We start from the raw sequence: 12810 nt of genomic DNA, 5'->3' as shown, positions 1-12810 counted from the left end.
GACAGAGATAGACGGTTTGGAAAGGGAAATGCATGAGCGGTTAGTACACACGTAGAGCATGTAAGCGTGGCCATGCTCTGTGGTAACAGAAGAAGTACAATCTTATCACTCCATCGCTCTCTTTCTCTCACTCTCTCACTTTCCCCTCTATACTTCAAAGTAATGGGGACCCACATGGCAGTCTCACAGAATGCACCTGCTGCTACTACCTCCCCTCTTCCCATTACTTTCGGAGGGACCCTTCAACGACACACACACACACACACACACACACGGAGCAGGTAAACCCTAAAAAACAGTTAGTCAGTTTAAATCTACTTCCCCTTCTCTTTACACTGACAATCAGTGGTGTAAAGTACTTAAGTAAAAATACTTGAAAGTACTACTTAAGTATTTTGAGGGGGTAATATTTATATTTAAACATATCAAAATATATTTGAGATTCTTCAAAGTAGCCACCCTTTGCCTTGATGACAGCTTTGCACACTCTTGGTACTGTAGCCAGCTAACATTGAACCTCGTTGGCTTGCGCTCGCTACCTGCAAATTCATGCAGGGTAGTAATGTCATTGGGGCGGCAGGTGGCCCCTGAACAAGGCAGTTAACACACTGTTCCCTGGTAGGCCGTCATTGTAAACAAGAATTTCTTGCTAACTGACATGCCTAGTTAAATTAAATAAATGTATGAGTTGGGATAATGGTTCATAGCTAGCGAGCTACTTGTCGAAACAAAAGACTCCACTGTGCCAGTAACCATTTCACTGTATCGTTTAAACCTTCTGTATCCTGTGCATGTGACAGATACACTTAGATTTTATTTGATATAGCGTGTGTTTACCAGAGACGGTAATGAGAAGAACAACATGACCTGCACCAAAGTCAATTTAGGATATAACGTTAGGCCAACGAGACAGTGTCCAAGTTCTACAATTCACTGGTAGAATGCCCTGCTTTTATTTTCTATAATTAGCCATTAACGTGTAAATAATGATTTTATTGCGAGTTTGTTTTCCTGTAATAACGAATACAAATGAGTTAAAAGTGAAGACGTTGTCAGCTATATGATATGGTCATTATTTGAACTGGCTAGCCAGCTAACTTAACGTTAGCTAGCTCTTAACGTTAGCTAGCTCTTAACGTTAGCAAGCTCTTAACGTTAGCAAGCTCTTAACGTTAGCAAGCTCTTAACGTTAGCAAGCTCTTAACGTTAGCAAGCTCTTAACGTTAGCAAGCTCTTAGCGTTAGCAAGCTCGCTAACAAGATAGCAACAAACCAAAACATAATTTAGAAAGTTGTGTTTAGTTGCCTGGTTGATTTAAACGGATGGGTTTATTGATGTTATGTTTACAGACATGTCGATAGAAGTAGTATAAGTCTTTGAATCTTTGGTAATGTTTAGTACACTACCGTACTCACTCTGTTTAGCACATGGCCTCACATGTGAATCCTTAAACAGATGGGTGGAGCTAAGGGTTAAGAGGGCGTGAACGATGTCAAATGGGTGTAGACGAAGAGCTCTCCAGTAGGTGTATCAACAACAAAAAAGTGGCATTACAAGTTTATCAACTTGAAAAGCAGAATTACTTTCCCATTGTTCTTCAACTGTAGTTTATCATATACCATTTTCTAGCTCTGAGTACTTTCACTTTTGATTTGTAAGTATATTTAAAAACAATGAGAGTGAGAGAGAGAGAGTGAGTGAGAGAGTGAGAGAGAGTGAGTGAGAGAGTGAGAGAGAGAGTGAGTGAGAGAGTGAGAGAGTGAGAGAGAGAGAGAGAGAACCTCACCCTAACATGATTTGAAAGTTCTCTCTTCTCTCCTCTCCTAATATGATGGTTTTAAAGCAAACATCCTTCCTCTGCCAACCTTTGTTTTTTGCTTTCAAGAGTTACTCATCACTTTTTTGGCTGGTATTTAAAGGGACCTTGGCTTTAGCCGATTCACCAAAGACAGATTTCCCAAAAACATGTCGGTCTGTGTGTGTGTGTGTGTGTGTGTGTGTGTGTGTGTATGTGTGTGTGTGTGTCGGTCTGTGTGTGTGTGTGTGTGTGTGTGTCTGTGTGTGTGTGTCTGTCGGTCTGTGTGTGTCTGTCTGTGTGTGTCGGTCTGTGTGTCTGTGTGTGTCGGTCTGTGTGTCTGTGTGTGTTACCCACTAACAAAAACCTCAGAATTGTTTCTTCCTGTCAGTGTTCTATTTCCAGTAAGTCAGTTATAAAACAGAAACCAACTGACATTACTATACTGACCACTGACCTCTAACCCCTAGAGAGAGAGGTCAGAGGGAACAACTGACTCGTCTTACATACAGTTGAAGTCAGAACTTTACATACACTTGGGGTGGAGTCATTAAAACTCGTTTTTCAACCACTCCACAAATTTCTTGTTGACAAACTATAGTTTTGGCAAGTCGGTTAAGACATCTACTTTGTGCACGACACAAGTCATTTTCCTAACAATTGTTAACAGACAGATTAGTTCACTTATAATTCACTGTATCACAATTCCAGTGGGTCAGAGGTTTACATACACTAAGTTGACTGTGTCTTTAAACAGCTTGGAAAGTTCCAGAAAATGATGGCATGGCTTTAGAAGCTTCTGATAAATGATGTCAAAGAGCCTGAGTCAATTAGAGGTGTACCTGTGGATGTATTTCAAGGCCTAACTTCAAACTCAGTGCCTCTTTGCTTGACATCATGGGAAAATCAAAAGAAATCAGCCAAGACCTCAGAAACAAAAAATGTAGACCTCCACAAGTCTGGTTCATCCTTGGGAGCAATTTCCAAATGCCTGAAAGTACCACGTTCATCTGTACAAACAATAGTACGCAAGTATAAACACCATGGGACCACTCAGCCATCATACCTCTCAGGAAGGAGACGCGTTCTGTCTCCTAGAGATGAACGTACTTTGGTGTGAAAAGTGCAAATCAATCCCAGAACAAAAGCAAAGGACCTGGTGAAGATGCTGGAGGAAACAGGTACAACTTTTTGGAGAAATGTCCTCTGGTCTGATGTTTGGAGGGAAAAGGGGGAGGCTTGCAAGCCAAAGAACACCATCCCAACCATGAAGCATGGGGGTGGCAGCATCAAGTTGTGGGGGTGCTTTGCTGCAGGAGGGACTGGTGCACTTCACAAAATAGATGGCTTCATGAGGGAGGAAAATCAGGTGGATATATTGAAGCAATATCTCAAGACGTCAGTCAGGAAGATAAATCTTGGTCGCAAATGGGTCTTCCAAATGGACAATGACCCCAAGCATACTTCCAAAGTTGAGGCAAAGTGGCTTAAGGATAAAGTCAAATTTTTGGAGTGGCCATCACAAAGCCCTAACCTCAATCCCATAGAAAATGTGTGAGCAGAACTGAAAAAGCGTGCGCGAGCAAGGAGACCTACAAACCTGACTCAGTTACACCAGCTCTGTCAGGAGGAATGGGCCAAAATCCATCCAACTTATTGTGGGAAACTTGTGGAAGGCTACCTGAAACGTTTGTCCAAAGTTAAACAATTTAAAGGAAATGCTACCAAATACTAATTGAGTGTATGTAAACGTCTGACCAACTGAGAATGTGATGAAAGAAACAAAAGCTGAAATAAATCATTCTCTCTACTATTATTCTGACATTTCACATTCTTAAAATAAAGTGGTGATCCTAACTGACCTAAAACAGGGAATTTTTACTAGGATTAAATGTCAGGAATTGTGAAAAACTGAGTTTAAATGTATTAGGCTAAAGTGTATGTAAACTTCCGACTTCAACTGTAACTGTCATGTATTTGACGTCTGTGTGTGTAATATCATCCTTAGAGGGAATGACGTGACCGTGAGCCAGGCCATAGAATGACAACAACTAGAATGGACATTGCCATTCATTCAAAGCAATACGGAAAAATCTGTATAAATCCAGTATCAATGGCTCTGGGATAATTTGAATACAAGACTTGTAATTCCTCAGGACTTTTAATGTAAATGTATTCACGCTCTCCCTCCAGCCAATCCTGTTGTCAGTTCAGTTGGAACGGGCTTTATGTTCTACGGACGATTCCGGAAAGTGTCATTATACATTCTTTCTGAAGCTCGTTCCTTTCCCTCCCTCCCTCTCTCTCTCTCTCTCTCTCTCTCTCTCAACCCAGTGTCTCTCTCTCTCTCATATTATTACTTTGCCTGTGTGCCAACATCACACACTCTCTCCATGCATCACACACACTCTCCCCATGCATCACACACACTCTCCCCATGCATCACACACACACTCTCCCCATGCATCACACACACACTCTCCCCATGCATCACACACACACACTCTCCCCATGCATCACACACACACACTCTCCCCATGCATCACACACACACTCTCCCCATGCATCACACACACTCTCCCCATGCATCACACACACACTCTCCCCATGCATCACACACACACTCTCCCCATGCATCACACACACTCTCCCCATGCATCACACACACACTCTCCCCATGCATCACACACACTCTCCCCATGCATCACACACACTCTCCCCATGCATCACACACACTCTCCCCATGCATCACACACACTCTCCCCATGCATCACATACACTCTCCCCATGCATCACATACACTCTCCCCATGCATCACACACTCTCTCCATGCATCACAAACTCTCTCCATGCAGGCACTTGAGGATGGAGATTAGAGGACAGGTGTGGGGAGTCTCTCTCACACACACACACACACACACACTTTAAGGTTAGACAGGGTGTGTGTGTGTAATTGGCAGGTATGTATTTCCAGCTGTGACCTTCTGTCCTACTTCCTTCCAGATATACCAAGAGTGTGTTCCAAATGGCCCCTATTCACTAGATACTTTATGGTCAAAAGTAGTGCACTATATAGGGAATAGGGTGCCATTTGACACATCTACACACACTGCATAGCTCAACAGGTTTGCGTTTTGAAATGACCATAATTGCTGTACATTACTTTGAAAGACTCTTACGCGCGTGTGTGTGTGTGTACAGTTTCCTGTTTGAAGAGGTTTCTAAGGAGCTGATGAAAAAAACAGACTATTTTTAGAGTAAGACAGAAAGAGAGAAAGAAACAGAAAGAGAGAGAGACAGAGAAAGACAAATAGAGAAACAGAGAAACAGAGAAAGAAAGACAAAAAGAGACAGAGGAAGTGAAAGACTTAAGTTCCTTCCTGTTGTTGTTATGTTCTTTTTATAAATGGACTACGCCTGTCTGTTGTGTGTGTGTGTGTGTGTGAGTGTGTGTGGGGGGGAGGGGGGGGGGTTGTGTTGTTATGTCCTTCTTGTAAATGGTCTATGCCCGGAGAACATAGTTGATATAAAACAGAAAACTCAGAGGACTAAAAAAGATGACTAATAATTAAACAGACAAGGTGCTGCGGTCTAGCAATCAATTGATCTTTCTCTCTCTGTCTGTCTGTACATTGGTTCCTCAATCTATCCCTTGCTCCCTCCATCCATTTGTTGATGTCTAAAATGATAGCATTCCTAATGCTAATCTGTTGATGGATGAGGTACTCTCTAAGGACAGAATCATAGTTATTTTAGGATAGTCACTAGATATAGGCCCATGTTGACTCCATTCTTGATACACATGGGAAACTGTTGAGCGCGAAAAACCCAGCAGCGTTGCAGTTCTTGAACACAAACTGGTACGCATGGCACCTACTACCCCATTCAAAGGCCCTTGTCCTTTCAATCTGTAATTTTTTATCATAGGTACACTTCTGTGAGAGACAGAATCTAAAACAAAAATCCAGAAAATCACATTGTATGATTTTTAAGTAATTAATTTGCATTTTATTGCATGACATAAGTATTTGATACATCAGAAAAGCAGAACTTAATATTTGGTACAGAAACCTTTGTTTGCAATTAAGGAGATCATATGTTTCCTGTAGTTCTTGACCAGGTTTGCACACACTGCAGCAGGGATTTTGGCCCACTCCTCCATACAGACCTTCTCCAGATCCTTCAGGTTTCGGGGCTGTCGCTGGGCAATACGGACTTTCAGCTCCCTCCAAAGATTTTCTATTGGGTTCAGGTCTGGAGACTGGCTAGGCCACTCCAGGACCTTGAGATGCTTCTTACGGAGCCACTCCTTAGTTGCCCTGGCTGTGTGTTTCGGGTCGTTGTCATGCTGGAAGACGCAGCCACGACCCATCTTCAATGCTCTTACTGAGGGAAGGAGGTTGTTGGCCAAGATCTCGCGATACATGGCCCCATCCATCCTCCCCTCAATACGGTGCAGTCGTCCTGTCCCCTTTGCAGAAAAGCATCCCTGAAGAATGATGTTTCCACCTCCATTCTTCACGGTTGGGATGGTGTCCTTGGGGTTGTACTCATCCTTCTTCCAAACATGGCGAGTGGAGTTTAGACCAAAAAGCTTTATTTTTGTCTCATCAGACCACATGACCTTCTCCCATTCCTCCTCTGGATCATCCAGATGGTCATTGGCAAACTTCAGACAGGCCTGGACATGCGCTGGCTTGAGCAGGGGGACCTTGTGTGCGCTGCAGGATTTTAATCCATGTCGGCGTACTGTGTTACTAATGGTTTTCTTTGAGACTGTGGTCCCAGCTCTCTTCAGGTCATTGACCAGGTCCTGCCGTGTAGTTCTGGGCTGATCCCTCACCTTCCTCATGATCATTGATGCCCCATGAGATCTTGCATGGAGCCCCAGACCGAGGGTGATTGACTGTCATCTTGAACTTCTTCCATTTTCTAATAATTGCGCCAACAGTTGTTGCCTTCTCACCAAGCTGCTTGCCTATTGTCCTGTAGCCCATCCCAGCCTTGCGCAGGTCTACAATTTAACCCTGATGTCCTTACACAGCTCTCTGGTCTTGGCCATTGTGGAGAGGTTGGAGTCTGTTTGAGTGTGTGGACAGGTGTCTTTTAGACAGGTAACAAGTTCAAACAGGTGTAGTTAATACAGGTAATGAGTGGAGAACAGGTGGGCTTCTTAAAGAAAAACTAACAGGTCTGTGAGAGCCGGAGTTCTTACTGGTTGGTAGGTGATCAAATACTTATGTCATGCAATAAAATGCAAATTAATTACTTAAAAATCATACAATGTGATTTTCTGGATTTTTGTTTTAGATTCCGTTTCTCACAGTTGAAGTGTACCTATGATAAAAATTACAGACCTCTTCATGCTTTGTACGTAGGAAAATCTGCAAAATCGGCAGTGTATCAAATACTTGTTCTCCCCACTGTATACACAGTCTCCGGGATGCTGCCCTTCTTGGTAGAGTTGCAAAAAGACAAATATCAGACTGGCCAATAAAAAGAAAATATTAAGATGGGCAAAAGAACACAGACACTAGACAGAGGAACTCTGCCTAGAAGGCCAGCATCCCGGAGTCGCCTCTTCACTGTTGATGTTGAGACTGGTGTTTTGTGGGTACTATTTAATAAAGCTGCCAGTTGAGGACTTGTGAGGCGTCTGTTTCTCAAACTAGACACTAATGTACTTGTCCTCTTGCTCAGTCGTGCACCGGGGCCTCCCACTCCTCTCTCTATTCTGGTTAGAGACAGTTTGCGCTGTTCTGTGAATGGAGTAATACACAGCGTTGTACGACATCTGCAGTTTCTTGGCAATTTCTCACATGGAATAGCCTTCCTTTTTCAGAACAAGAATAGACCGACGAGTTTCAGAAGAAAGTCCTTTGTTTCTGGCCATTTTGAGCCTGTAATCGTAGTACTGGGAAGTGAATATATATAGATCCATGTCTCCTTCACTTCCCCGTCTGATTCTACCCTGAATCCAATGTGTTCTCTAATATTAAGTTTCTCTGAAATAGATGAGAGAGAGAGAGAGAATATGAATTGTCTGATTATCTCTGCTCTGTCAGAGATATGAAGGAGAGACAGATCCTTACCAAGTACAGGCTGAGTGACCAATTGTCAATAGAAACCAGCAGATGTAAAAAGACATGGCTTCTCAAAGAGCAGAGTGTATGTGGTCACCGTACGACAGGGGAGGTAGAGACAGAGATGCTCCTTTACTGTGAGAAATATTCCTCACAAAGAGATTCATTATTCACAGGAATTACTACATTTATGCCAAATGTTATCTTATTTAACCCAGAGGAAAAACTAAAAAATATTCATGGGTGAAGGAGCAATGGCTTCTCTTGCAGCCAAATATGTATTTGCCTGCCGTAGCCTGAGGGACACTGAATAATAACATCTGCATAGTAAACAGTAACTTACGAATTAATAGTTCTAGTCCAAATCAGCCTATAGTTGTCGGTAAGGCCAAATCCCTGGGTCTATGAATAGGATAATCTGGTCACTTGACCACAGGTAAACACAATCTAATTATCATACATATGCGCACACGCACACACACACACACACACGCACACGCACACCATTTTAGGCATGACATGACTCCATACTGATTATCAGCTTGCAATCCAATGGCTGTGACCATAACAGTGGGTCTAAGACACTGCATCTCAGTACAAGAGGCGTCACTGCAGTACCTGGTTCTAATCCAGGCTGCATCACATCTGGATTGTGATTGGGAGTCCCACAGGGCGGCGCACAATTGGCTATCAGCAATCAATAGACGTTGTCCCTGACTGCAGGAGATTTAAGAGTACCTGGACCAAGACAGACAGACGAACCATCTCAAATACACCCTATAGCTCTGGTCAAAGGTAGGTCATAGGTCAATAGGGTATCATTTGGGATTTGACCAACAATGAGTCACTGATTGAATCAGAAGTCTTAGGAACAAACACAACCATGACATCACCATGACAACGACATATAGGTGACAGGTGTGGCTTCATATTGATTCATGATGAACTATGACAGGGATCATCAACTAGATTCAGCCACAGGCCAATGTTTTCTTGAGTAGATGGTCAGGGGGCCAGAAGATCATTCTAAATCATTTGTAGACATCAAATTCACAGCAAGAAGCCCAAACAGATATAATAGACTACACATTAATTTCAAAACTTGCTTAAGTTTGTAGACAATAACTACTCTTTTTTTATGCGTGGGAATACTTGGAGATAGATTTCCAAAATTAAAATCACTTGGAGCTGATTTCCTGTTTTTACAGTCTTTAAATAAATAAATCTATAGTTTTTTGCTTAGAAAACTTGGCGGGCCAAATAAAACCACCTGCGGGCCAAATTTGGCCCACGGGCCACCTGTTGGGGAACCCTGATCTATGACTACCAATCAATAACTGTTACAATTCAACCCAGAAATTACTGTCAATGTTTGACCAACCTCAAACAAAGGTTTATGTCGTATTCAACAATACATTATTAATAATTTACTAGTGAGACGTGAGTGTGTGTAAGAGAGTGAGAGAGAGTGAGTGTGTGTGAGAGTGTTTACAAATCAGTACACCTACAGTAGGCCTACTATCCCAACCAGGATCAATTCCACAGTTAAAGACATGCTCCTGAACTTTGGCCACTAATGAGTATTTTTAAAACCTCCCGCTTTGGGCTGGACATGTCAATGTGTAGTTCATACATGCATAATCTATGAGCACAATTACTGTCTTACCTCAATTAGCCACAAAATCCCTCGTTTGAAAGCAAATGTTTTTCTGGAAGCTGTGCTATACCATTTTTCCTACATTTCCCCCATCGTGGGCCAGCCCCCTAGCAAGTCGAGTTCAACCAATGAGCTTTAGCCCCTCGCCATTTGAGGGACAGCTAGCAAGATGCACACACAGCATCGTGAAATGAGAGAGCAATGTACATATCTACACATACACTGGGTCTACAAAACATTAGGAACACCTTCCTAATATTCAGAGCGTTCCACAGGGATGCCGGCCCATGTTGACTCCAATGCTTCCCACAGTTATGTCAAGGTGGCTGGATGTCCTTTGGGTGGTGGACTATTCTTGATACACATGGGAAACTGCTGAGTGTGAAAAACCCAGCAGCGTTGCAGTTCTTCACTCACTCAAACCGGTGCGTCTGGCTCCTACTACCATAACCTGTTCAAAAGGCACTTGAATATTTTGTCTTGTCCATTCACCCTCTGAATGGCACACATACACAATTGATGTCTCAATTGTCTCAAAGGCTTTAAAATCCTTATTTAATCTGTCTCATCCCCTTCATCTACACTGATTGAAGTGGATTTAACAAGTGACATCAATAAGGGATCATAGATTTAACCTGGATTCATCTGGTCAATCTGTCACGGAAAGAACAGGTGTTTTTAATGTTTTGTACACCCAGCGTATGTGACTTAGTACGCAATTTCCGTGGACCACTTTTAGCTCGTGAGCGCTACTTTCAGAACTACTGGCTAAAAAGTATACAAAAGTACTGTAGAATCTCTTTAAGGGCTTCCACAATTTTAAAGTACCAACTCACTCAGAGGGTCCTTAGTTGTAAAAGTACCGGAGAATCTCTAAGCTCTCATGATGAAGACACAAATAGGCCTATAGTGCCACAGCACAATGAAGCAAAACACAACAGATCTCACTACTGTACCTGTGTACACTGTATGTGTTTGTCTGTTTGCATTCTTGTCTATCCTACCTTGGCACGTAGCTGCCCCGATGTGGACACCTTCCGGATTAGCTTCTGTTCCGTCTCATCTGGCTCTCCGTCACTATCGGAGCTCTCTTCACCGGGTTCGGGCTGCGCCAGGTGGTCAGTTTCCAATGATGAGTGAGACTCCTGTGGTTCTTGGACGTACAGGATATTCGGATTCAGTTTGGAAGCCATGATGGTGGCTGTTTAAAGGGAAAGTACTTGGGAGAAGGAGGACTGAATGACTTGGGAGAAGGAGGACTAGAGGAAAGGACTTGGGAGAAGGGGGACTGAATGACTTGGGAGAAGGAGGACTGAATGACTTGGGAGAAGGAGGACTGAATGACTTGGGAGAAGGAGGACTGAATGACTTGGGAGAAGGAGGACTGAATGACTTGGGAGAAGGAGGACTGGAGGAAAGGACTTGGGAGAAGGAGGACTCGAGGAAAGGACTTGGGAGAAGGAGGACTGGAGGAAAGGACTTGGGAGAAGGAGGACTGGAGGAAAGGACTTGGGAGAAGGAGGACTGGAGGAAAGGACTTGGGAGAAGGAGGACTGGAGGAAAGGACTTGGGAGAAGGAGGAGAGGGAGAAGACAATGTGACCAGACTCTCTCTTCTGTCTTCAATCTTCGCGCTTCGTAAGTTGATCTAAGGCGACAGGTTCTGAAAAGATGGATGATCAATATTTGATTATTAAGGAAAAGTGCCAGTTGACAGTTAAGTAGTTGGAGTTTTAAATATCCCAGTATTTTGGCTGGAAAGCTGGACAGTTTGAAATGTCTCGTATGGCAGTTAGTGTTCATCAGTTTGAAATGTCCTTGTCCACAACTTGTGCCACTCTCACTCTTTGGGGTAAGGCATAGGGACTGTCCCACTGTGTAAATTCCTCACCACATTGACTTCTTGCGAAAGGCTTAGCTGGCTGACTCATTCAGTGCTAACGTAATGTTAGCAGGCTGGTAGTAGGGCTAACGTTAGCAGGACAGTAGGGCTAACGTTAGCAGGACAGTAGGGCTAATATTAGGACAGTAGGGCTAACGTTAGCAGGACAGTAGGGCTAACGTTAGCAGGACAGTAGGGCTAACGTTAGCAGGACAGTAGGGCTAACGTTAGCAGGACAGTAGGGCTAACGTTAGCAGGACAGTAGGGCTAACGTTAGCAGGACAGTAGGGCTAACGTTAGCAGGACAGTAGGGCTAACGTTAGCAGGACAGTAGGGCTAACGTTAGCAGGATAGTATGGCTAACGTTAGCAGACTAGTTGGCTACCAACCTTGCAAATTGATTTGTTGTTGATTAATGAATACATTCATTAAATATGTGCATGTAAGTTTGGTGAAAATGAAATTGAAACCATTAGTCATGGGTGCCAACAATTTTGGTTAAATTTGAAGTTCCACATCGGAAGTTATTTTTGTTGGAGATTACTTTATAGGGAATAGCTTGGTTTACAGCATCCTACTTACATCTTAGCCAAATATATTTAAACTCAGTTTCACAATTCCTGACATTTAATCCTAGTAACAATTCCCTGTCTTAGGTCAGTTAGGATCACCACTTTATTTTAAGAATGTGAAATGTCAGAATAATAGTAGGGTGATTTATTTCAGCTTTTGTTTCTTTCATCACATTCTCAGTTGGTCAGACGTTTACATACACTCAATTAGTATTTGGTAGCATTTCCTTTAAATTATTTAACTTGGGTCAAACGTTTCGGGTAGCCTTCCACAACCTTCCCACAATAAATTGGGTGAAATTTGGCCCATTCCTGCTGACAGAGCTGGTGTAACTGAGTCAGGTTTGTAGGCCTCCTTGCTCACACACTTTTTCAGTTCTGCCCACAAATGTTCTATAGGATTGAGGTCAGGGCTTTGTGATGGCCACTCCAATACCTTGACTTTGTTGTCCTTACGCCATTTTGCCACAACATGGAAGTATGCTTAGGGTCATTGTTCATTTGGAAGACCCATTTTCGACCAAGCTTTAACTTCCTGACTGACGTCTTGAGATGCTGCTTCAATATATCCACCTAATTTTCCATTCTCATGATGCTATCTATTTTGTGAAGTGCACCAGTCCCTCCTGCAGCTGAGGTCTTCTTGGCTGATTTATTTTGATTTTCCCATGATGTCAAGCAAAGAGGCACTGAGTTTGAAGTTTGGCATTGAAATATATCCACAGGTACACCTCTAATTGACTCAAATTATGTCAATTAGCCTATCAGAAGCTTCTAAAGCCATGACATCATTTTCTGGTATTTTCCAAGCTGTTTATTAAA

At 42.9% G+C, this 12810-nt stretch overlaps 1 protein-coding gene across 3 annotated transcripts in view; it reads right to left on the bottom strand.

The window, feature by feature from the left end:
- LOC110531426 (diacylglycerol kinase eta) overlaps positions 1-12810 on the bottom strand; it is an 88775-nt gene that overhangs the window by 74648 nt on the left and 1317 nt on the right. For all 3 annotated transcript variants that reach the window (XM_090183474.1, XM_090183470.1, XM_090183469.1), the window contains exon 2: positions 10540-11197. In XM_090183474.1, coding sequence (XP_090039600.1) covers positions 10540-10728 — 189 coding nt within the window. In that variant the 5' untranslated portion in view covers positions 10729-11197. The remainder of the gene's footprint in view (positions 1-10539; positions 11198-12810) is intronic.

The sequence above is a fragment of the Oncorhynchus mykiss genome, chromosome 9 (genome assembly GCF_057628025.1).
Source record: "Oncorhynchus mykiss isolate SJ-2025 chromosome 9, ASM5762802v1, whole genome shotgun sequence".
NCBI classification, from domain to species: domain Eukaryota; kingdom Metazoa; phylum Chordata; class Actinopteri; order Salmoniformes; family Salmonidae; genus Oncorhynchus; species Oncorhynchus mykiss.
The sequence above is the reverse complement of the archived record's forward strand: the minus strand, read 5'-3'. Positions and strand labels throughout refer to the sequence as shown.